This window comes from Arachis ipaensis, chromosome B07 (genome assembly GCF_000816755.2).
Source record: "Arachis ipaensis cultivar K30076 chromosome B07, Araip1.1, whole genome shotgun sequence".
Classification (NCBI taxonomy): Eukaryota; Viridiplantae; Streptophyta; class Magnoliopsida; order Fabales; family Fabaceae; genus Arachis; species Arachis ipaensis.
This window is the reverse complement of record NC_029791.2, coordinates 24769294-24795000: the sequence shown is the minus strand read 5'-3', so window position 1 is coordinate 24795000 and position 25707 is coordinate 24769294. Positions and strand designations below refer to the sequence as shown.

At 37.5% G+C, this 25707-nt stretch overlaps 3 protein-coding genes across 3 annotated transcripts in view; 2 read left to right on the top strand and 1 right to left on the bottom strand.

The window, feature by feature from the left end:
• The window catches only part of LOC107609754 (zinc transporter 6, chloroplastic), a 28906-nt gene extending 4151 nt beyond the window's left edge, over positions 1-24755 (bottom strand). Inside the window, exon 1 of the mRNA XM_016311776.2 lies at positions 24732-24755. The gene's annotated coding sequence lies outside the window, so the exon portion shown is untranslated. The remainder of the gene's footprint in view (positions 1-24731) is intronic.
• On the top strand, positions 15256-15867 carry LOC107606999. The gene has a single exon (XM_016308991.1). The coding sequence runs from the start codon at positions 15256-15258 to the stop codon at positions 15865-15867; it is 612 nt and encodes a 203-aa protein (XP_016164477.1).
• LOC107607000 lies at positions 16221-16832 on the top strand. Its single transcript, XM_016308993.1, has one exon. It carries the CDS (start codon positions 16221-16223, stop codon positions 16830-16832), a length of 612 nt encoding a protein of 203 aa, XP_016164479.1.

Below are 25707 nucleotides of genomic sequence, written 5' to 3'. Positions count from 1 at the left end.
ATTTTTATTGTGACAGGGTAATTTATTTTCTACAGTTATTCAATTACGTATATTCGTTTAAATGATTATTTACGTGTTGATTGTTAAAGTTATTATTTTTGCCAACATAATGATACATAGTTAGATATACCTATAAGAATTGAGAAACAGAATCTCACCGAAAGAGAAAATTGTTACAAGTAACCTTGGCATTATACTGATGACTCACACTCTATAAAAAAATAAAATATTGAGTATGAAAAAAGTACGCTATTCACTATGAATAACACTATACTTATCTCTTACTCTTACTTACTTGAGCGTTGGAGTCTCTGCAGGTGCATGCTGCTGCTGTTTCTCTTGAAGCCGACGTATACGTCTTCCATTTCAAGCAAAGGAGAGCTCAATCCCTAAATAGGACGAGTTATACCTACCACCAAGCTTACTACGTAGGAACATTTAGCACTCACTATGGGGCCGATGTTTAATTTAACCCTACCATTATCTCTTCTGCTTGCTTTTACCTTCTTTTGTAGGTTATAGTCAATGGCAGAAGAACAAAACAATCCACCCCTCCTCTTCCTACTGAGGCTGAACTGCTGGTTATCAACGAGTCATTCCGAGCAGAAGTTCAGCGCACGGTCGAATTATTAAACCAAAAACAGAATGGCCGAAGTAATGAGGAGGAACAAAAGAATCATGGCAATGGCAATGATGATGACGATCACACTTCGAAAATCAAGACCGCTGTGATAGTCACTTCGAAGTTGTCTGCAAAAAGAACCAATCCTTTTTCAAAAGAAATTATGAGTTTTCAAATGCCGAAGAACTTCACACTGCCAACAACGCTGAAACCCTATGAAAGAATCGGCGATCTCAATATCCATGTCACAAAATTCTACTCAATGATGTTCATGAACAGTGCATCAAATCCAATAATTTGTTGTATATTTTCTACTTTTTTAGATGGTGCTGTCTTGATTTAGTTTTCTGGCTTATCTGTAGGTTCTATATCTAGCTTTGATGAGTTTGTAAACTTATTCCTCAATAATTTTGCAGCTTCGAAGATCTATGTACATGATTCGGACTATCCCAGCACCATAAAGCAATGACAATATGAAAGCCTTAAGGACTACATGATGCTGTTCGCCAAGGTGGCCATGGAGATACCAAACCACAACCTAGTCGTCCAATTGAATGCACTAAAGAGTGGACTATGCCCCCGGGAAGTTTCAAGAAACCATAGCAGTGATAAAGCCAAAAACACTAACTGAATTCTGCGAAAAAGCACAAGTCAAATAGAGATAGAAGAGCTCTGACAAATCCAGAGAGTAGAGAAATCAAACCCTAGCCGAGAAGAAGATAAACGAAACAAACATCAAAACAACAAGAATGAAAAGAAGCCATTCAAATTAACTCTAAGTTCGACACGTACACACCCTTCAACACAAAAAGAAAAGACATCATCAAAGACATCCTGCACTCTAAATTGATCAAACCCCTAAACAAAGCTGGAACCTACCAAGACCAACGATACGTAGACAAGGCCTATTAGACAAATATATTGACAGTCGAGGACAAAGGAAAAACACATCAGAACTCGACCAACCCTCAAATGAAAATAACAATCACAAAGATAAAGTAAAAAAGGTAACCAAAAACCTTAATCAACCTCATTATATTATTAATTGGATTTCTTGTGATTTTGCAGGTGGAGGCAACAGTAATTCTACCAGAAAGAGGTCATATAGGGCCATGATGTTAGTAATTGGATTTGAGCCGATCTTAACCACCAAACTAGCGATTCCAGAAATAACATTCAAACCTTCAAACTTCAAAGCAGTGGATAAAATCCTGGACGAACCTATAGTCATCTCGTTCCAAGTAAGAGAGCTATTGGTGAAAAAATTTCTTTTAGGCCCGGGAAGCAATGCGGACATGTTATTCTACTCCACATACCAAAAAATGAAGTTAAGTGATAAAGCTATACAACCATCAATAGGAGAATCGGTAACTTTTTCAGGTGAGCGCATTCCAATACATAGTCATATATGGTTGCAAACAATACTAGGTGAATACCCAAATTGTAAAACCTTAGATATACAATACTTAGTTGTTGACTGTCAAAGCTCGTATAATATTATTCTGGGGAAACCTTCTTTAAATACAGTTGGTGCTATTATTTCTACTGTACATTTGTGCGTGAAGTTTTGTATATAGGATGACACAATTGTCACAGTCCATACAAACACTCTATAGCTCAGAGGTCTTGCAAGCTTGACGATGCTATAACGCGAGCCTCAAGACAAATCCAAAAGCAACCAAACAAGTAGTCCATACAAACAATCTATAACTCGGAGAACTTGCAAGCTCGTCCCCAAATCGATATACAAGGTTGACTTATACCAACAGAAACTTCGACCAAATTGATATTGACAGAAGACAAAAATAAGTTCACTGACATAGGTGATGCACTAAATGAATCAGGAAAAGAATAGCTATAGATTGGAAGTACAACAAAACACTCAAGACTATCAGACAAGATGCATACGAAAGCAATATTCTAACAAGTACATGGTACATCTTTTCCCTAAAAAATGTATTATAGCTAAGGCCATAAGTTGGGACACAATCGTGTACTCTTTTTTCTACTACCCAAATTTTATCCCATATTAGGTTTCACTGAGAGAGGTTTTAACGAGACACACCTTCCGCACCTTCAAATCCGAAGGTCTTCCATTCAATAATATTTTTTTGTTTTTATATATTTCTTGTTATTATTATGTTTTCTTTTCATCTCACTTCATCGTTAGAAACTCAAATCAACTTATAAGTCAAACATTTATAAGGCAAAGCAAAACTCATGCTAATCAGCATCATATACGCTATCCCTTCAACCAAATTTCAAACTGACCTATTACATCGGTCGCCTGATACTTGCTATAAAATCACCTACTCTCGCAAATTAGTCAAACAACTTAACATCAATCAACACTACCTATTTGAACTATAAAAAACAATCCTCATCGATTAACACTAATTATACCTATTTAATCTTGCAATTTAAGGAACAACACACATCAATTTCCTTAACTTTTATAATATCTATACTTATCTATAGATATCTGCAGAAGCAAATCACCATTTACTTTTCTAGACTTTTCTTATTATCATTATTTCTATACATTTTCTAATTAGACGGAACTCCTTCAGACCTATAAGTCAAAATAACAACTCTCTTTTTCACAACATATTTCAGAATAACAAAACAATCATCATGCAAACAATTACAACATGAAAATACTTCAATTACGATCATCGAAAATACTTCAGATATTAAAAACTATTCGTAAAATAACAAACATGCCATATTCGAGTAAGTTAAACTCAGGTCATAAGTCTACCAAAATACTACAATCAAAATTCATCCAATAGCATCTATTTAAACAAGAGCAAAAGATATATTCTTTCACATAGAACAAACATCAGGGGGCTGCCACATTTTCATCTCCACCCTCATGATCCTGATTATCATCAACTGTTGACCATTAATGACCACCTTGCATAGGTCCATGGCGGCAAAGTCTACACTCGGCGCAATAAACCTTGCCTGCTCCACAACTCTATTAAACTCGGAGGTAAACTGGTGCATGAAATTGTGATCTCTAAAACGGCGCCAAAAACTTGGTACGCACGAATGTAATCTCAACTCTTTTTCACAACTCCGTACAACTAACCAGCAAGTGCACTGGGTCGTCCAAGTAATACCTTACGTGAGTAAGGGTCGATCCCACGGAGATTGTCGGCTTGAAGTAAGCTATGGTCATCCTTGTAAGTCTCAGTCAGGTAGATTCAAATGGTTATGAGGTTTTAATAATTAAAAGATAAATAAAACATAAAGTAAAGATAGAGATACTTATGTAATTCATTGGTGGGAATTTCAGATAAGTGTCTGGAGATGCTTTGTTGCTTCTGAACTTCTGCTTTCCTATTGCCTTCTTCCAACCATGCGTTACCTCCTTCCATGGCAAGCTGTATGATCCTCTCAGATGAAAACAAATCCATATGCGCTGTCACCGCACGGCTAATCATCTGTCGGTTCCCGCTAGTGTTGGAATAGGACCATTGTCCTTTTGCACACTGTCACTTGTGCCCCACATTCACAGGTTTAAAGCTCGTCACAGTTATCCCTTCCCAGATCCTACTCGGAATACCACTGACAAGGTTTAGACTTTTTGGATCCCAGATCCTACTCGGAATACCACAGACAAGATTTAGACTTTTCGGATCCCACGAATGGCTGCCAATAACTCATTGGAGGCCAGTGGACGTCCATTGAGGTCTTCCTCACTGGAAATGACTGCCTTTTCTTCCTCTCCAGGTTCGGCCATGTGGGACGTGTTTATGGCCTTGCACTCTCTTTTTGGATTCTCTTCTATATTGCTTGGGAGAGTACTAGGAGGGAGCTCAGTTACTCTTTTACTCAGCTGACCCACTTGTGCCTCCAAATTTCTAATGGAGGACCTTGCTTCAGTCATGAAACTGAGAGTGGTCTTAGATAGATAAGAGACTACAGTTGCTAAGTCAGAGTGGTTCTGCTTAGAATTCTCTGTCTGTTGCTGAGAAGATGATGGAAAAGGTTTGCTATTGCCAAACTTGTTTCTTCCACCATTATTATCATTGAAGCCTTGATTAGGCTTCTGTTGATCCTTCCATGAGAGATTAGGATGATTCCTCCATGAAGGATTGTAAGTGTTTCTATATGAATCTCTCATGTAATTCACTTCTGCCATTGCAGGATTCTCAGGGTCATAGGCTTCTTCTTCAGAGGAAGCCTCCTTAGTACTGCTTGATGCAGCTTGCATTCCAAACAGACTCTGAGAAATCATATTGACTTGCTGAGTCAATATTTTGTTCTGAGCCAATATTGCATTCATAGTATCAATCTCAAGAACTCCTTTCTTCTGAGTTGTCCCATTATTCACAGGATTCCTTTCAGAAGTATACATGAATTGGTTATTTGCAACCATTTCAATGAGTTTCTGGGCTTATGCAGTCGTCTTCTTCAGATGAAGAGATCCTCCTGCAGAATGATCTAATGACATCTTGGATAATTCAGACAGACCATCATAGAATATACATATGATGCTCCATTCTGAAAATATGTCAGAAGGACACATTCTGATCAATTGCTTGTATCTTTCTCAAGCTTCATAGAGGGATTCACCTTCCTTCTGTCTGAAGGTTTGGACTTCCACTCTAAGCTTGCTCAACTTTTGAGGTGGAAAGAATTTGGCCAAGAAAGTATTGGATTTTGAAATTGATTTTTGAAAAAGATATGATTGAAATTTATTTTGAAAAAGATTTAAAAAAGAAATTTAAAAAGATTTGATTTTTGAAATTAAAGTTGATTACTTGACTAATAAGAAACTAAAAGATATGATTTTAGAATTTAAAGGTTGATTCTTTCTTAATAGGCAAGTAACAACTTGAAAATTTTTGAATCAAAACATTAATTGTTAGTAATGAATTCGAAAATTATGAAATAAAAATAAGAAAAAGATTTTGAAAATTGAATTTTTAAAGTTTTCGAAATTTTTAAGAAGAAAAATGAAAAAGATTTGATTTTTGAAAAGGATTTGAAAAAGATAGAATTTTTAAATTGAAAATTTGACTTGACTAATAAGAAACAATTAAATTTTAAAACTTTTTGACTAAATCAATTCAAAATTTTTGAAAATTTATGAGTGAAATAAGGGAAAGATATTTTTTTATTTTTGAATTTTTAATGAGGAGAGAGAAAAACAACTAAATGATACAAAACATAAAAATTTAAGATCAAAACAAAAATGCATGCAAGAACACTTTGAATGTCAAGATGAACACCAAGAACACTTTGAAGATCATGATGAACATCAAGAACATAATTTTGAAAATTTTTTAAGAAAAGAAAGAACATGCAGAACACCAAACTTAAAAATTTTTAAATTTTAGATACTAATAATTCAAGAATGCATATGAAAAACAAGAAAAGACACAAAACAAGAAAATTTAAAGATCAAACAAAAAAATCATCAAGAACAATTTGAAGATTATGAAGAACATAATGCATGTATTTTTTCGAAAATTTAAAAGAAAAATTAAAATATGCAATTGACACCAAACTTAAAATTGGACACAAGACTCAAACAAGAAACATAAAATTTTTGGTTTTATAGTTTTTAATTTTTTTTTGTATTTTTCGAGAATTAATTTGAAAAAAGAAAAATAAAGAAATTCAAAATTTTTTTATAAGAATTCCAGGAATCATGCAATGTTAGTCTAAAGCTTCAGTCTAAAAAGATTAGACATAGCTAGCCAAGTTTCAGTAGGACATTACATACAACAGCCAAATTGATGGGAATCAACTAGCTCCTGTGATGATAAAAGCATCATCTGAAACTCTAGAATTCATTCTTAAAATTTTGAAGAAATTTTTTTTCGAAAATAAAAGGCTTAAAAATAAAATAAAATTACTTAATCTGAGCAACAAGATGAACTGTTAGTTGTCCAAACTTGAACAATCCCCGGAAACGGCGCCAAAAACTTGGTGCATGAAATTGAGATCTCTAAAACGGTGCCAAAAACTTGGTATGCACGAATGTAATCTCAACTCTTTTTCACAACTCCGCACAACTAACCAGCAAGTGCACTGAGTCGTCCAAGTAATACCTTATGTGAGTAAGGGTCGATCCCACGGAGATTGTCGGCTTGAAGTAAGCTATGGTCATCCTTGTAAGTCTCAGTCAGGCAGATTCAAATGGTTATGAGGTTTTAATAATTAAAAGATAAATAAAACATAAAATAAAGATAGAGATACTTATGTAATTCATTGGTGGGAATTTCAGATAAGCATCTGGAGATGCTTTGTTGCTTCTGAACTTCTGCTTTCCTACTGCCTTCTTCCAACCATGTGTTACCTCCTTCCATGGCAAGCTGTATGATCCTCTCGGATGAAAACAAATCCATATGCGCTGTCACCGCACGGCTAATCATCTGTCGGTTCCCGCTAGCGTCAGAATAGGACCATTGTCCTTTTGCATACTGTCACTTGTGCCCCACATTCGCAGGTTTGAAACTCGTCACAGTCATCCCTTCCCAGATCCTACTCGGAATACCACAGACAAGGTTTAGAATTTCCGGATCTCGGATCCTACTCGGAATACCACAAACAAGGTTTAGACTTTCAGGATCCCAAGAATGGCTGCCAATAATTCTAGCCTATACCACGAAGGTTCTAATCTTAGATTAGAAACCCAAGAGAATATACTCCAGCTGTCATCCAATGATTACATTGAACATCATGTAGATCGCTTTGTGGTTGTCAGGCACACGACCTTGGCTAAGCGAGTAACGAAGATTGGGTGATTGTCATGGGTCACCCCTTCATTCTGACTTAACTGAATTAAGTGCGAGAGTATATATTGGAGAAGAAGTAGGCGTGAATTGAATAGAAAAACAGTAGTAATTGCATTGATTCATGAAGAACAGCATAGCTCCACACCTTAATCTATGGGGTGTAGAAACTCCACCGTAGAAAATACATAAGTAAAAAAGGTCTAGGCATGGCCGTGAGGCCAGCCTCCAAATGTGAAATATGGCATAAGCTTTCTAATACAATAGTAAAAAGTGCTATTTATACTAAACTAGTAACTAGGGTTTACAGAAAATGAGTAACTAAGTGCAGATAGTGCAGAAATCTACTTCTGGGGCCCACTTGGTGTGTGCTTGGGCTGCGCATTGAAGCTTTTTTGTGCTTAGGCTGTTCCTGGAGTTAAACGCCAGCTTTGGTGCCAGTTTGGGCGTTTAACTCCAATTCTGGTGCCAGTTTGGGCGTTTTACGCCAGAATTTTTAGGCTGACTTTGAACGCCAGTTTGGGCCATCAAATCTCGGGTAAAGTATGGGTTATTATATATTTCTGGAAAGCCCAGGATGTCTACTTTCCAACGTAATTAAGAGCGCGCCAATTGGGATTTTGTAGCTGCAGAAAATTCACTTCGAGTGCAGGGAGGTCAGAATTCAACAGCATCTGCAGTCCTTTTTCAGCCTCTGAATCAGATTTTTGCTTAGGTCCCTCAATTTCAGCCAGAAAATACCTGAAATCATAGAAAAATACACAAACTCATAGTAAAGTCCAGAAATGTAATTTTTAAATAAAAACTAATAAAAATATAATAAAAATTAACTAAAACATACTAAAAACTATGTAAAAACAATGCCAAAAAGGGTATAACTTATCCACTCATCATAAACGTTTTTTTTGCTAGTCTCCAGACCCCTCTTCTCTATAGTCAACTCCATCACCCTTGTCTATAAATTGACTTTATCTTCATGCAGCTTTTTCTCCTTTTCCTCTAATAGTGACACATTTTTCCTTAAACCTTTCATTTCGTCATCTTTCAACCCTATCTACTCCAAAGCGATCCAGAGTTTCTTTGCTTTTTCTAAATTATTTGCATAAGTTGCTCCATACTTTCCTTGTCAAAAGCATCTCTTACATGCTTTAATTTTTGAGTTCGACCAATAGACAGGAACCAAGCTCCCATAACTTATAAAGAAAAATAAACTGCCTTATAGTCTCATTACAACATATTAAACAACTTAATACATTATAAACAATACTCACCTGCAAGTATTAAGCTATACCAGCATCACCCACATCATGAACTAGTTTTAAATCAGTAGAACATTGCCCATACTCATCAACCATCAACACAAAAGAAAAGTGCTTACTCCACATAGATGAAGGATTATTATTTTCCTTATACCCATGAAGTTCCTTTCGATTTCGGTAAATTTTTCCATCTCTCCCAAAAATCGACCTCTTTTTTTGCAATTTTAGAGTTGGTCAGATCACAATTTTGTCTTTTTGAACATCAATCTCTGTTCTTTTCCTTTTTAATCTAATATTTTTCTTCCGAACTATAGGGTGATCAACTTCAACCCCTCCCTCTACTTTTACATTGCTGGGAGATCTTTTTCTCCCCACGTTCTTTGACCTAAAGAATGAGCAAAGACTGCTAGCAGTGACCTTCGGCGCTTTCTCCCTTACACAACACAATGCAACACTTAATCAAAGCATTCCAAGCAGGGAGAAAAGAGAAATTGCTAAACAATACTCACCTAAAGAATGAGCAAAGACTGCTAACAGTGACCAACTTAATACATTATAAACAAACTAAAAATTGCCTTATTATAAGTACTAGAAAAATTTGTCCATACTATTTTTTCACACCCTTAGTATGGAAAAGAGAAAACAAATACCTCTAAAGAGGGCTCCACTTCCAAATGTTCCATTAGAGTTTTAAATCCCTTCATGAATGGCCATGCGTTCAGGTGCAACTGTAATAGTGCAAATTTCAGTTGAATAAGAACACCACATACAAAAGGAGTGAAAGGAAACTTCACCCCCAATTCCATAAAAAAAAAAGTATACATATAGAAAAATTCGTAATCCTCATTCCCTATGATATACTCTACCAGACACCTTACATGGCAAAAACTCAACTTTCATATTCTCACCTCTCCTAACCCACTCAGAGCTACCCAACTGATGAACACTCTCTTCGTCCCTAAACTAAGACGCATAACCCCTCACAGATGCACCCACCCATGAATATGGATCACACTCATCAGGAACAAACTCCTCATCTACTATTTCATCATCTTTCCCTTTCTTTTCTTTTTTCAATTTCAACAACACCAGACTCAAGACGAATAACACATAAATGAAGACAAATATACAAGGAGTAAAAAATAGAGAGAGTGGGAGACTAATAAACCCCATTTTTAGGGTTTATCTTGTACTTAATTGAGTGAATTTTATCTACTATTCTCTCACTTATTCATAGAATTCGCATGTTTTACGTTTTCCTTCCTAATTTTGTGCTATGATTGAAAACATGCTTCTTTGGCCTTAAATTTGCTAATTTTAATCCTCTCTTATTAGCATTTGATGCCGTGATATGTTTGTTAAGTGTTTTCAGGGTTTATAGGGCAGGAATGGCTTAGAGGATGGAAAGGAAGCATGCAAAAGTGAAAGGAATACAAGAAATTGAAGGAATTGCTAAGCTATCAAGCCTGAACTCTTTGCACTAAATCGATCATAACTTGAGCTGCAGAGGTCCGAATGAGGCGATTTCAGTTGCGTTGGAAAGCTAACATCCGAAGCTTCAAAATGATATGGAATTTGCCATAGTTACCATGTAGTTAGGTGACACGTACGCGTGGATGACGCGTATGCGTGACCTTGTGAAAATTCAGCGACGCGTACGCGTGATAGAGCCACGTGCTGGACGTATCAGAAATTGCTGGGGGCAATTTCTGGGCTGTTTTTGGCCCAGTTTCAAGCTCGAAAACACTAATTAGAGACTGCAGAGTGAAGGAATTAGACAGACAACTTTCATTCACATAGGTCTTAGATGTAGTTTTCTAGAGAGAGAGAGGCTCTTTCCTCTCTCTAGGTTTAGGAGTCTTAGTTTTATTCCTTTTCAATTTCTGAATTCTATCTTATTTCAATTTAGTTTCTCTTCTACCTTTATTTGTTCTAGTACTTTAGTTTATATATTTCTCTTGTTGATCTCTTTATGTTGCTATTTTAGTTTATGAATTCTCATATTAGATTTGATCTTCTATTTAATGCAATTTGAGGTATTTCATATTTATTGCTTCTTCCATTATTTGTTATTATTGATGCTTGCAATTGTTGGTTTTAGATTTTACATTCTCTATTATTTTTCTATATTTTTATGTTGCGCCTTCCAAGTGTTTGATAAAATGTTTGGGAGGGTTTTAAGTTAGCTTTTTACATTCTTAGCTAAGATTGAGTAATTAGAGACTCTTGAATTTTCAAAGTCTCTTGTTGATTGATAATTAAAAGTTGCTAGTTGATTTGAATTCCACTAACTCTAGTCTTTCCTTAGGAGTTGACTAGGACTTGAGGATTCAAGTTGATTTATCCACTTGACTTTCCTTCATAGTTAGAGGTTGACTAAGTGGGAGCAATGGACAATTGATATCACAAGTGACTATGATAATGGGGATAGGACTTCTAATTATCAATCCTTGCTAAGAATTTTCTGAATTGTCATTTTATTTCCTTGTTATTTACATTCCTTGTTCTTTTTTTCAAAAACCCAAAAAGATACTTTTCTATAACCAGTTATAAGCACACTTCCCTGCAATTCCTTGAGAGATGACCTGAGGTTTAAATACTTCGGTTTATATTTATTGGGTTTGCTTTAGTAACAAATAAATTAAATTTGATTGAGGTTTAATTGTCAGTTTAGAACTATACTTACAACGCACTTATATTTTTGTGAAAATCTTTACCGACAATTTTTTCACCATCAGAGACTAACTTCCCTTACTCATCATCAATTTTTCCTTTGAAAAATGTACACACTTCAACTTGATTTCTAGAATTTTCTCGTCCGCTACCCCATAAATCAACCAGCACTAGTTACCACATTCTACGGTCAAGATCCCGACCCTCCGAATACCAAGCAACACCTTAGCCATTGATTCCATTTATTAAACTCTGCTACTAATGACTGGCCATGATGGCCTTAGTAACCGCAACAGATAACTGCAGGTAATAATTAGTTTCTTTTCATTTCTTATCAATTTTAAATATAATTTATTTTCTACAATTACCTCTTACTTCCAAAAAATTCTATCATTATATTTCTATTGAGACAAGTTAACTTTGGGGGTCATATCCCTCTATTAAATAACCAATTTATAGGTTAGAATATCTCACAAAGGCTCAACTTACTCCATAAACTCTCCTAGGTCAGGCTTGGGAGCTATGAACCGTTAGGTAGAACACGATTATATCCTCCCTATAAATAAGTTATTTTGATAATAAACATGTTTAGTATTTTGTTAGTAAAAAATCAGATAAGAATTGAGAAACAAAATCCCACCAAAAGAGAATGTTGTTATAAGTAACGTCTGTACTACACTGATGACTCACCCGCTATAAAATACAAAACCCTAAGTATGAAAATGGTATGCTATTCACTCGAAATAACACTATACTCATCTCTTACTCTTACTTACTTGAGCGTCAGAGTATCTTTGCAGGTGCACACTGTAAACCCCGCTAAAATTAGTAAATAATTATTCAATAAATTAAATTTTAATAAAGAAAATTAGAAATAAAAATCTTATATTAAAATAGGATAGAGCTCTTTAAAACAAGAATTTTGACTCTAATTTCGAAGAATTTGACCCAAGATTGGGCCGAATTGACCAAACCGGTCGAACCGAGCCCAAAATGGGCCCAAGGCCCAATTAGGCCCAACCATACCTTACCAACACAGCTTCCCTTTCTCCTCTCTAGCCTCATTCACGCTGGGAAACATTCAATGAGGAGGAAGAACACTCAAAGCTTCCAAACCCTCGTTCAAATACTCCATTTGCTATAACTTCTTTATCCGAGCTCCGATTGCCGCACCGTTTGTGGCTACACGTTCGCCGCGTCGAGCTCTACGATTCCACTGGAACAATTTTTTTGGTAAGCCACTCTAACACTCCAGCCTCTCTACCCCCTTAATTTTAAAAAATTAGTGATAATCCATGTTGAGAATTTGTGATTTTGGTTCTCTAGGTTCAAGTTTAGCTTGAGGAACTTGTGGGTCTTTGTTCCATCAAGACATAGAAAAGGTAAGGACTCTCAAATCAATCAAGACATAGACAAGGTAAGGACTCTGAAATTCTACAATTTCTTAGCCTATGTGAGTTGGGTATTGAATTTAAGTATGTATGTGATGTATATGTGTATATATGTATATGTTGGAGCTTGGATTATAAGCCTTGGAACTTGGTGGAGGCTAAGTGCTTTTAATTGGGTAATTTTGGACTGTGGAGCTGTATTTTGGCTTAGTGGGTTGCCTTGATTAATACGTGAAAAGCGGCCAAGGTAAGGTTTAGGTTTTGCGTATATAATATATAATGTTATATGAAAACTTAGTCTAGAGAACCATAGGATAAGCTGGAATGATTATGTGTATTGAATGATTAGTGATAAGGATATAATTTGAGCATGTGTGGTGTTCACTTGATTTTGTTGATACTGGAATTATGAATGATGATGTGATGATGTTGAAGGACATGTGATATTGTCAAAAGTGTGTTATATTGATGATTATAGGTTTGATAAGTTGGGTTGGAAAGAGTTTTAAAGAGAAAATGAGGTTTTGAGGTTTTTTTTGTAAAATTTGGTTTTTGGCCAAACTTCGGCGACCCATAACTTGGCTTTCGGACCTCCAAACGATTTCAAACTTATTTTGTATGAAAACTGGGTCCGTGAAGTTTACGCCGTTCGAAGAACGGAGGAAAAATGATTTAAAAAAAAATTTATGCGTGTCGGAAGATTAGGATTTAAAATGGCAAACCTGTAGATTTCAGACTTGGTAAAAAATTTTGGAAAAATGTACGCCCACGCGTATACGTGGCCCACGCGTACGCGTGACATGAGACTTTTGCGTATGCATAACCCTCATTCACGGATGGTAGCTACTACTTGGCACTAATGCGTACGCGTAATCAGGGGATGCGTGCGCGTCTTGGCCTAAACGCATACCCACGCGCACGCGTGGCCTTGTTTTCTGGAAAAACTAGATTTTGTGCTTTTAAACTGAATTCCAAACTTCTAAACCTCTATTTTTCTATGGTTATTTCTAAACTTGGTTAGGAAGCTTAGTAATGAGGTGGAGTTAGTAAATTAAGGTAGCTTGAGGGTGAAGTAAAGGTTAAAAATGAAGAAATCACATAAAAAGGGATACATGCATGAATGATTGAAGATTCTAAGGCTTGAATGATTGATTTCTATAATTACTATGAAATGTATGAGGCTTACACATTTAAATTATCTGAGATATGGATTTCTCTGGGTAAAGTACCGTGGCTTGCCACCATGTATTCCAGATTAAGACCCGATACTCTGTTGACCTTGCGACGTAAGATATGACCGGGCACTCTAAATTCTCGGGAAGGTTGACCCCCATTGAGCAATTTATAACATGAGAAAAAGCTATGCATAGGCTCTTGATGATGCGTGTCAGGGGACAGTCCAAAGGTTTAGCAAATCGGACTTGTCGGGTTGGCTTAATAACCGACAGATGAGACTCATCAGTCATAGGACAGGCATGCACCATATGTATATTACCTGAATTACTTGTTTGTGCATTAACTGAGTGTGCCTAAATGTATTTGCTATGCTAATTGTATAGTTGTTACCTGTAGTACTTTTACTCTTCTTGTGTTTGATTTTATCTGTTTAACTGTGTGTGTTATACCATTGGAGATGGAGGTTCGAAGGAAAGGCAGAAGGAAATAGGGTTAAGGTTAAGTTATGTTAGGCTTGGATATCTCTAGAAAATCACCCCTTTTATGGTTTCTGTTTAATACTTTAAGGCTTTTAATCTGAGTATCGGCGTTCTAGAATTGCCTCTGGCATTTCCAGGACCTTATATATTATATGCGTGGCACCTTTATCATGCTGAGAACCTCCGGTTCTCACCCCATACTGTATTATTGTTTTCAGATGCAGGTCGAGAGGCTCCTCGCTAGGCGTTTGGACTTCTGAAGTAGAGTATTTGGGTTTATTTTGATGCATAGCTGTATATATATGTACTTAGCTAGAGGGTTGAGGAGAGTTAAGTTTTCAGTTATGTATTTTGGGTTTTCGGGATATGTATATATATGTAAATATTCCCCGGCTAGCCTTAGCTTCGCAGGCTGAGTTAGGAGCTTGTTATTCTGTACTTTTGACCCTCCATTCCCATTTTCTACTTGTTACACCTATAATCTCTAGGTTTCTTAGCACGCAAGTAATCTTATTTTCTGAGCGTTGCGCTTTTTATTTTGCGATTGTTTTACATATTTTTCAAGGCTCCTAGTTTATTATATTCTTTCTGCTTTTATATGTATGTATTTTATTTTAGAGGTCGTAGTGCTTTGCCACCTCTGTTTTACATCCTAGGTGTAAAGCTCTATGTGGTAGGGTGTTACATTATGGTATCAAAGCAGTTCTCTCCTATAGAGCCTGAGGAACGGACTGACTATGCTTCTGTGCATTCTCTGTGTATGTGTCTATGTGCTATTAGGATATCTAACTGATATATATGGCATAAATGTTCATGAGCATGCATTTGGAACTTAAAGCACTAGACTTGCGATATTGAGACTGATCAACTTGATATCACTTATTTGGTGTGTATAGGGACCAGATGTCGACTCGCAGACGCGGTCGTGGGCGAGGTAGAGGCAGAATAGGAAATGCTACTCCTGAAGCAACATGGAATAATCCTAACCCTGTAGAATTTATGGCTGCCCTGGGGAACATGGCTGCATCTATGCAAGCGACAGCCGAAGCTCTGGGAAACCAGATAAATAATGGGAACTATGGGAATAACAATGAAGATGGCCCTATGATGCTTTCCTCATTCTTGAAGGTTCATCTTCTGACCTTCAGAGGAATCTTAAACTCCACCGATGCGGACAATTGGATACAGGCTATGGAGAGGGCACTGCAGGCGCAACAGGTTCCTGAAGAGCAGTGGGTTGAGTTTGGAACTTATCAGTTGCAAGGTGAGGCTCAGCATTGGTGGCAGGGCACGTGGCATATTCTACAGCCTGATGAGGTTGTAATTTCTTGGGAATTATTCCGAATAGAGTTCTATAAGAAGTACTTTTCTAATTCAGTTAGAAACGCTAAAGAACTTGAATTGATGCAATTAAGACAAGGCCAGATGACTGCCACTGTGTATACTAGTAAGTTCAAAGAGCTGTGTCGATTTTCTCGCATTTGTCAAGGTGCCCCAGAGGATTTTGCTGAGTGAAAGTGTATCAAGTATGAGAGAGGTCTCCGGAGTGATATTTTGAGCTCCGTTGCACCAATGGAGATTAGAGTGTTCTCTGAACTTGTAAATAAGAGTAGGGTTGCTGAAGAATATGTGAGGAAGGCGGCAGCAGAGAAAGGAAGCATGAGAATGCCTTTTCAGAGGAATCAGGGGAGAAACTTTGCACCGAGGGGCAGAAATTTCAAATGTGGAAGCTTTGTCCCTCAAAACAATCAGGGGCAAGGCAACTTCAGGAGGCTGACTCACAATACTAATCAGGGAAGAAGATTTGGGAAATAGACATAGCAGGACCTGAACTGTCAGAGGTGCGGGAAGCATCATCTAGGAGTTCCATGCAGATTGGGTGTGGGAGTGTGCTATTTCTGCGGGCAACCCAGAACCTGGCTTGGAGCTGCCTAGAAAAGAAGAAATATGAGACTGACAGGGTGCAGCAGCCAAGGAGAGTATATACTACTTCTGCAGCTGGTGCTGAGGGGTCAGAGACACTGATTAGAGGTAACTGTGATATAGCCGGTAAAGTTTTAAGTGTATTGTTTGATTCTGGAGCAACTCATTCATTCATTGCATTTGAAAAGGCTGATGAGTTAGGATTGAAAATAGTGGTCTTGGGATATGATTTAAAGGTGTATAATGCTACCCATGAAACTATGGTGACTAGGTTAAGATGTCCACAAGTTCCGTTTCAAGTACAACAACATGAATTCGTGCATAATCTGATTTGTCTACCGATGACTGGTCTTGATCTCATTCTGGGGTTGGACTGGTTATCTAAGAACCATGTTCTGCTCGACTGTTCTGAGAAATCAGTGTGCTTTATGCCGGAAGACACGGAAGGGCCAGTTGTGGCAAATAGCTATTACTTGAACTCTATGATGATGAATTGTTCTGGGACTGAATATCAGGGTATTATGTTATTAACTGTGGGTATTTCGGGTGATGATTAAAGCTTGGAGAAAATTCTGATTGTTTGTGAGTTCTTAGAGGTGTTTCTGGACGATATTGACGAATTTTCACCTAACCGAGAGGTTCAATTCCCTATTGAGTTGGTGCCTGGAGCTGGTCCAATCTAGAGTGTTCCTTATAGGATGTCACCTCTAGAAATGGCCGAGCTGAAGTCTCAGCTAGAAGATTTGTTAAATAAACATTTTATTCGGCCGAGTGTTTCTCCGTGGGGAGCGTCAATGCTACTGGTAAAGAAGAAAGACGAAAGTATGCGCTTATGTGTTGATTATAGGCAGCTGAATAAGATTTCTGTAAAGAATAAATATCCGTTGTCAAGAATTGACGACCTTAATGGACCAGTTACAAGGAGCCGGTGTGTCCTCTAAGATTGATCTGCGATCCGGATACCACCAGATAAGGGTCAGAGATGAGGATATTCCCAAAACTACCTTTAGGATGCGCTATGGTCATTATCAGTACACGGTGATGTCTTTCAAATTGACTAATGCTCCGACAATATTCATGGATTACATGAATAGAATTTTCCATCCGTATCTAGATAAGTTTGTTGTCGTGTTCATCGATGACATTCTTATTTACTCTAAGATAGAAGATGAGCATGCAGGTCACTTACGGACTGTGCTGCAATTCTTGAAAGATAGGAAGTTGTATGCTAAGCTATCTAAGTGTGAGTTCTGGAAAACTGAAGTGAAGTTTCTTAGCTACGTGGTGAGCAAGTAGGAGATAGCAGTAGATCCAGCTAAGGTTGAAGCAATGATGAATTGGGAGCAACCAACTTCAGTGACAGAGATTAGGAGTTTCCTAGTTTTGGCGGGTTATTATCGGAGATTCATTAAGGGGTTTTCACAGGTCACCTTACCTTTAACCAAGCTGACTAAGAAGGATGTACCTTTTGTTTGGACTCCTGAGTGCGAGGAGAGTTCTCGCATTAAAGCAGAGATTGACTACCGCACCTGTATTAGTGTTGCCCGAGCCGAGTGAACTGTTCAAAGTGTACTGCAATGCATCACTGAAGGGTTTAGGGTGCGTGCTGACGTAGCACCATAAGGTCGTGGCATATGCCTCACGACAATTAAGGCCGCATGAGATGAACTATCCAACTCACGACTTAGAACTTGCTGCTGTAGTGTTTGCTTTGAAGATCTGGAGACACTATCTCTACGGTGTTAAGTTTCAAGTTTTCTCAGATCATAAGAGCTTAAAGTACTTTTTTTAGCCGAAGGATTTAAATATGCGTCAAAGGAGGTGGATGGAGCTTTTGAAAGACTATGACTTCGAGTTGAACTACCATCCTGGAAAGGCAAAAGTTGTGGTAGATGCTTTCAGTCGGAAGTCTCTATGTGCTGCTTGGATGATGCTGGGAGAGGAAGAGTTACTAAAAGCATTCCAAGGGTTGAAACTGGGGGTCAGAGAAGAGTTTGGGACTCTGTGCTTAAGTCAATTACAGATTTCAAGTGATTTCAAAGCTAAACTTCTAAAGGCTCATCAAAATGACAAAGAATTGTATAAGGTTTTACCGGCGATTGAGCAAGGCAAACGGTGGAGAGTGTCAGAAGATAAGGATGGTTTATGGAGGTTCAAGGACCGAATTATTGTGCCAGATGTCGGAGACTTGCGACAAAGCATCTTGAAGGAAGCTCATAAGAGCGGATTCTCATTCCATCCGGGAAGCACCAAGATGTATCAAGATTTGAAGACAATGTTCTGGTGGCCAAGAATGTAAAATAATGTGGCATCGCATGCTTTCAAGTGCCTAACTTTCCAGAAAGTTAAAATTGAACATCAAAGACCATCAGAAACCCTTCAGCCTTTAGAGATTCCACAGTGGAAATGAGAGAATATTGCAATAGACTTCGTGTTGGGTTTACCTAGAACTCGAACGGGTTGTGATGCCATTTGGGTAGTTGTGGATCGACTGACCAAGTCAGCTCACTTTCTCCCCATTCGGATAAGTTGCACGATGGAGGAGTTAGCGCGGTTATACATTAAGGAAATTGTGAGATTACATGGCGTACTTTCCACCATTGTATCCGACAAGGATCTTCGATTCACATCAAGGTTCTAGGGAGTCTTTCAGCGAGCATTTGGCAATTAATTGAGTCTAGGCACCACATATCATCCTCAAACAGATGGTCAGTCAGAAAGAACAATCCAAACTTTGGAGGATATGTTGAGAGCTTGTGTTTTGGACTAGCCAGCGAGCTGGGATCAGTATATGCCCCTAGTGGAGTTTGCTTATAACAACAGCTACCATGCGAGCATTGGAATGGCTCCGTATGAAGTTTTGTATGGTAGGAAATGTCAATCTCCGCTGTGCTGGTATGAAGCTGGAGAAAGGAGCTTGTTAGGGCCTGAGATGATAGCTGAGACCACGGAACAGATAAAAAAGATACGTAGTCGAATGCTTATAGCTCAAAGTCATCAGAATAGCTATGCTGATCAAAGGAGGAAGGCTTTGGAGTTTAAGGAACGAGAACACGTCTTTTTGAAAGTTACTCTAACCACCGGAGTGGGAAGAGCCATTAAGACTAAGCAACTGAATCCCCGTTACATTGGACCGTTTGAGATCCTAAAGAGAATTGAACTAGTGGTTTATAGGATCTCTTTACCGCCGTATCTTTCGAACCTGCACGACGTGTTTCACGTGTCGCAGCTGCGTAAATACACCCCAGATGCAAGTCATGTTCTGGAACCAGAATCGGTTCAAATGAGGGAAAATTTGACACTACCAGTAGCTTCGATTAGAATTAATGACACCAGTATCAAGTGGTTACGTGGAAAGGAGGTCTCTTTAGTGAAAGTAGGTTGGAGTCGGGATGGTATTGATGAGCGGATATTTTATATGCTTTTTGGCATTGTTTTCATATAGTTTTTAGTATGTTTTGTTTAGTTTTTATTAAGTTTTTATAGGTTTTAGTGTTAAAAGCATATTTTTAGATTATACTATGAGTTTTTGTGTTTTTGTGCAATTTCAGGTATTTTCTAACTGAAATTGAGGAGCTGGAGCAAAAGTCTGATTCAGAGATAGAGAAAGCACTGCAGATACTGTCTGGATCTGACCTCTTTGCACTCAGAAGAGCTTTTCTAGAGCTACAGATATCCAACTGAAGCTTTTTTAACGGCTATGGAAAGCTGACTTTCGGAGCTTTCTAGCAATGTATAATATTTTATATTTTATTTCGGATTAGAAGGCCAAAAACTGGCGTCAAACGCCAGCTACCTGTCCACTTCCAGGCGTCCAGCGCCCACAAAGCAGAAACTAGTGTCCAAACACTCATCAAGTGGGCTCCAAAAGTGGATTTTAGCACTAAAAAGACTGTTTTACCCTTACTAGTCATTTGTTTAGTATTTAAGGGATTATATTTATGTTATTTAGAGGAACATCTAGCTTTTTACGAACATCATCACTTTTACATTGTATTTTCCTTTCAGTATGATTTTCTAAACCTCCTAGGTTGAGGGGAGGAGCCCTGCTGAGTCCTATGAATTAATAAAAGTATTATTGTTTCTTCTTTTATCCGTGTTTGATTATTTCTAGGATGTATACTCGCTCTTCAACATGGTGAATAGGATGATCAGTGACAATCAGCTCTGTTCATCATACTAAGACGAATGTGCCTGACAAATACCCGCGTCTACTTGGGTTCGTGTGAATACGTGACTGGAAAGCACGAGCCAATAGCTATGTTTATACATCTCTCAGACGGCTAATCTACGACTTCATTGGGGACTTCTCGAGACACCACTTCAGCCAATTTCCGGGGAGATTAGGGTCTCCGTGGTATAGGCTAGAATCCAAAGAAGCAGCATTCTCTGATCCAGAAGATTCGACCTTGTCTGTGGCATTTTGAGTAGGATCGCCAGGAGAATGAACTGCTAGAGCTTCACCCTTCGTCAGATTGGATGACCACGACCAATGACATTCAATCTGTAGCACAGGAGATCAATGACCACGGCCCATGGCGTTGATCACATATAGCCTTCATTGAAGAAATCACTCACAAGCAAAGAAGACAGTACTACCAGAGTTAATTCAGAAAGATAAAGCAATTCCAATCCTCAACTATATTTCTATTACTGATTTTAATTCTAATACAATTCCATATCCAACAACCTTCTGATTTCACCTGTCTAAGACCTACAAGATAACCATAGCTTGCTTCAAACCAGAATCCTCGTGGGATCGATCCTGACTCGCTCAGGTATTACTTGGACGACTCAGTGTACTTGTTGGTACAGATGTACGGAGTGTGGAGATTCGTGCACCAGGTATTGAAGAGCATACTTGGGAGCTTGAGTCAGATATGCAAAAGCACTACCCACACCTCTTTTCAGGTAACTGAATCTGAATTTTTAGGACAAAATTCTTAATTAGGTGGGTAGGATGTAAACCCCGCTAAGATTAGTAAATAATTAGTCAATAAATTAAATTTTAATAAGAAAAATAGAAATAAAAATCTTATATTAAAATAGGATAGATCTCTTTAAAATGAGAATTTTGACACTAATTTCAAAGAATTTGGTCCAAGATTGGGCCGAACGGGCCAAACAGGTCGAACCGGGCCCAAAATGGACGCTTTCTAGATCCTAGACGCTTTCTGATTCCTTGCACTATAGGCACTATGACCTTTGAAAAGGCTCTGTGTGACCTAGGGTCAAGCATAAACCTCATGCCGCTCTCTGTAATGGAGAAGCTGGGAATCCTTGAGGTACAAGGTGCACACATCTCATTAGAGATGGCAGACAAGACAATGAAGAAGCCATATGGCTTAGTAGAGGATGTCTTATTAAAAGTTAAAAACCACTGCATCCCTGCAAACTTTATAGTCCTGGATATTGGAGAGGACGAGGATGACTCTGTCATCCTTGGAAGACCTTTCCTAACCACTGCCAGTGCTATCATTGATGTGGCTAAGGGAGAACTGACCCTACAACTAGGGGAGGATCACATCTTGTTTAAGATGCCTCATCCCAAATCTCCCTCTAAAAGAGAGATAACTATGTTACACCTTGTGTTCCAACCCTCTCTTTCTGTGCAGAGCTTTGCAGAGCCCCCAGACACCAATTCTAAGATTGGTGTTCGACAGCCACCAACAAGCTCTAAGTACAAAGGTACTAAGAAGAAAGTACCTAAAGGCTGGAAGGACAAGAAAGTCCCAACTGAAGGCCTCTCACCTGGCATGAGAGTTGTCTTCACTAAGAAACTAGTCTTACCACATACAGTGAGTCGTATCCTGTCTTTAGAGCATGTGCAGCTCATCTATGAGAAGACAGGAAGAAAATTCACTGTAAGGGGGCGAAAATCTGAGCCCATACTCACCTCCGTAAAAGAGTTAACCGTCAAGCTAGTGACGTTAAAGGAGCACTTGTTGGGAGGCAACCCAACCTTAATTATTTTTATTTTCTTTTATTTTGATTTTTTTTCAGTTATTTTTAGAGTCATGATCATATGCAGCAGTCAGAACAGAGAAAGAATTTCACAGCAGTGAAAACAGAACACTTCGGATGGAGTGTTATTAAAAGTTGAACGCCAGACAGGGTATCCCTGCTGGGCATCCAACACCCCTCATGGGCAGCATTTTTGGTGTTGAACGTCAGCCAGGGAGCAGCCCCTGGGCGTTCAAACGCCAGTGCAGAGAAGCATGGAATCTGGATTCCCTAGCCTCTCAGAACCATTGGGTCCCACAACATCTTTCACCTACCTGATAAATCCTAATTTTGTGGTTTATCTTGTACTTAATTTGGGAGATTTTATCACCTTTTCTTACATTTATTCAATGAAATAGCATAGTTTTGCAATTCTCCCTTGATTTGTGCTTAAATGTGAAAAATGTTTTTTAGGCCTTAAAATAGCTAAATTTAACTCACTTTAATTCCATTTGATACCTTGATATATTTGTTGAGTGATTTCAGGTTCATAAGGCAAGTATTGGATGGAAGAAGTGAGGAGAAAAGCATGCAAAGTGGGAGAACTCATGAAGAAATGAAGGAACCGTAAAGCTGTCAAGCCTGACCTCTTCGCACTCAATCGACCATAACTTGAGCTACAGAGGTCCAAATGAGGCGGTTCCAGTTGTGTTGGAAAGCTAACATCTGGGGCTTCAAAATGATATAAAATTTTTTATAGTTTCCTGACGTATAGGGGCGCGCATCTGCACTGTATGCGTGCGCACTGATGGAGCAACATGGGTCCATTTTGGGCAACTCGTTGGGGGCAATTTCTAAAGCATTTTGGGCCCAATCCAAATCATTTATGATGCTATTGAACCCAAGGATTGAGGGAGGAATGAACCAAGTAGTCATAGTTTAGTTTTCATCATGTTTTAGGGTAGAATTTTAGAGAGAGAAGCTCTATATTCTCTCTAGAATTTAGGGTAGTTTAGGTTAATCTCTCTCAAATTCACCTTTCAATTCTTGTTTTGATTTAGTTTTCTCTTTAAATTTCTTGTTGTTACACCTTTGTTCTTCTAGTTCTTGTTGTTAATTTTGCTATTTTGCCATTTTTATGTTTATGAACCATTGTTGAATCTTGATTTCTTTGAATGCAATTTCATGTTTCTATGTCTCTTTTATGTTACCTCCATTGTTATTGTTGATTTCTTGTTGATGATAGTTATAGATCTGGTTAATTTTGGTATGTGGTGATGTTTACTTTTCTTGCACTCTAGGTGTTTGTTAAAATGCTTCCATTAGTTTTTGAGTAGTTTTCCTTACTCTTGGCCTAGGCTAAGGGAATTGAGTGACCTTGAGTCATTGGGTCTCATTGAATTGGTGATTTGAAAATCCTTGGTGATCAATTTGATACCCATTGACACTAATCCAGTACTAATCTAATTAGTAGATAGGTTGGGACTTATGGGTTGATGTTGATTAAGCCATTTGATATACTTCAAGTATAGAAGTACACTTAATGAGCTTGGTTCCTCATAATTGTCAATATATGGTTTGTAGACAAGGATGATGATCTCAATTACCTAAGTCTAGCCAAGAGTTCTTTCCATTTCTTTTATTAGTCAATTGTTCATTTTACTTTGTGTCATTTATTTTCTTGCAAAAATATAAAATCAAACCCCCCTTTTGCATTTTCATAGCCAATAGTTAAACACTTCATTGCAATTCCTTGTGAGACGACCCGAGATTTAAATACTTCGGTTAATTCTTATTTGGGGTTTGCACTTGTGACAACTGAAATTTAATTTGATGTGAGAGTTGTTTGTTGGTTTGGAGCTATGCTTACTGATGAGCGGATAATTTATACGCTTTTTGACATTGTTTTTAGTATGTTTTTAGTAGGATCTAGTTACTTTTAGGGATGTTTTCATTAGTTTTTATGTTAAATTCACATTTCTGGACTTTACTATGAGTTTGTGTGTTTTTATGTGATTTCAGGTATTTTCTGGCTGAAATTAAGGGACTTGAGCAAAAATCAGATTCAGAGGTTGAAGAAGGACTGCTGATGTTGTTGGATTCTGACCTCCCTGCACTCAAAGTGGATTTTCTGGAGCTACAGAACTCGAAATGGCGCGCTTCCAATTGCGTTGGAAAGTAGACATCCAGAGCTTTCTAGCAATATATAATAGTCCATACTTTGGCCAAGAATAGACGACGTAAACTGGCATTCAACGCCAGCCTTCTGCCCAAATCTAGCGTCCAGCGCCAGAAATCGAGAACCGACAGATGAATAGCCGTGCCGTGACAGGGTGCGTGAGCATATTATTCACTGAGAGGATAAGATGAAACCATTGACAAAGGTGATGCCTCCAGACGATTAGCCGTGCCGTGATAGGGCATTGGATCATTTTCCCGTGAGATGACCGAAAGTAGCCATTGACAGTGGTGATGTATCACATATAGCCAGCCATGGAAAGGAGTAAGACTGATTGGATGAAGATAGCAGGAAAGCAGAGGTTCAGAGGAACGAAAAGCATCTCCATTCGCTTATTTGACATTCATAGTATTCTTGCATGCATCACATGTTTTGATCTAAAATTTCATGCATTGCATAATTTTCATGTTTTTCATAAAAATTCAAAAATAAAAAAATATCTTTCCCTTTTTCTCTCATCAAATTCAAAAATTTGAGTTGACTTTTTCAAAAAAATTTTAAAATCAAGTGGTTTCTTATGAGTTAAATCAAATTTTCAATTTGAAAATCTTATCTTTTTCAAAATCTTTTTCAAAAACCAAATCTTTTTCAAATTTCTTAGTTATTTTCGAAAATTAAAAAAATATTTTTCAAAAATCTTTTTCTTATTTTTATATCAAATTTTCGAAAATAACATAATCAATTAATGTTTTGATTCAAAAATTTGAAGTTTGTTACTTGCTTGTTAAGAAAGATTCAAACTTTAAGTTCTAGAATCATATCTTGTGATTTCTTATGAATCAAGTCATTAATTGTGATTTTAAAAATAAAATCTTTTTCAAAACTAATTTTATCATATCTTTTCAAAAATATCTTCTTATCTTATCTTTTTCAAAAATATCTTTTCAAAATATCTTTTCTAACTTCCTAACTTCTTATCTTTTCAAAATTTGTTTCAACTAACTAACTAACTTTTTGTTTGTTTCTTACCTTTTTCAAAACCACCTAACTAACTCTCTCTCTCTCTCATTTTCGAAAATATCTCCCCTCTTTTTCAAAAATTTTTTTTTAATTAACTAATTATTTTTATTTTTTATTTTTAATTTCAAAAATTTTCGAAAATTACTAACAATTTTCAAAAATCATTTTCAAAAATCACTAACTCCTTTTCAAAAATTTTCGAAAATTCCCTCCCTCTCTCTCATCCTATTCTATTTATTCATTCATTAACTAACATCTCTTCCTCACATCATCACCAAATTCGAACCCCC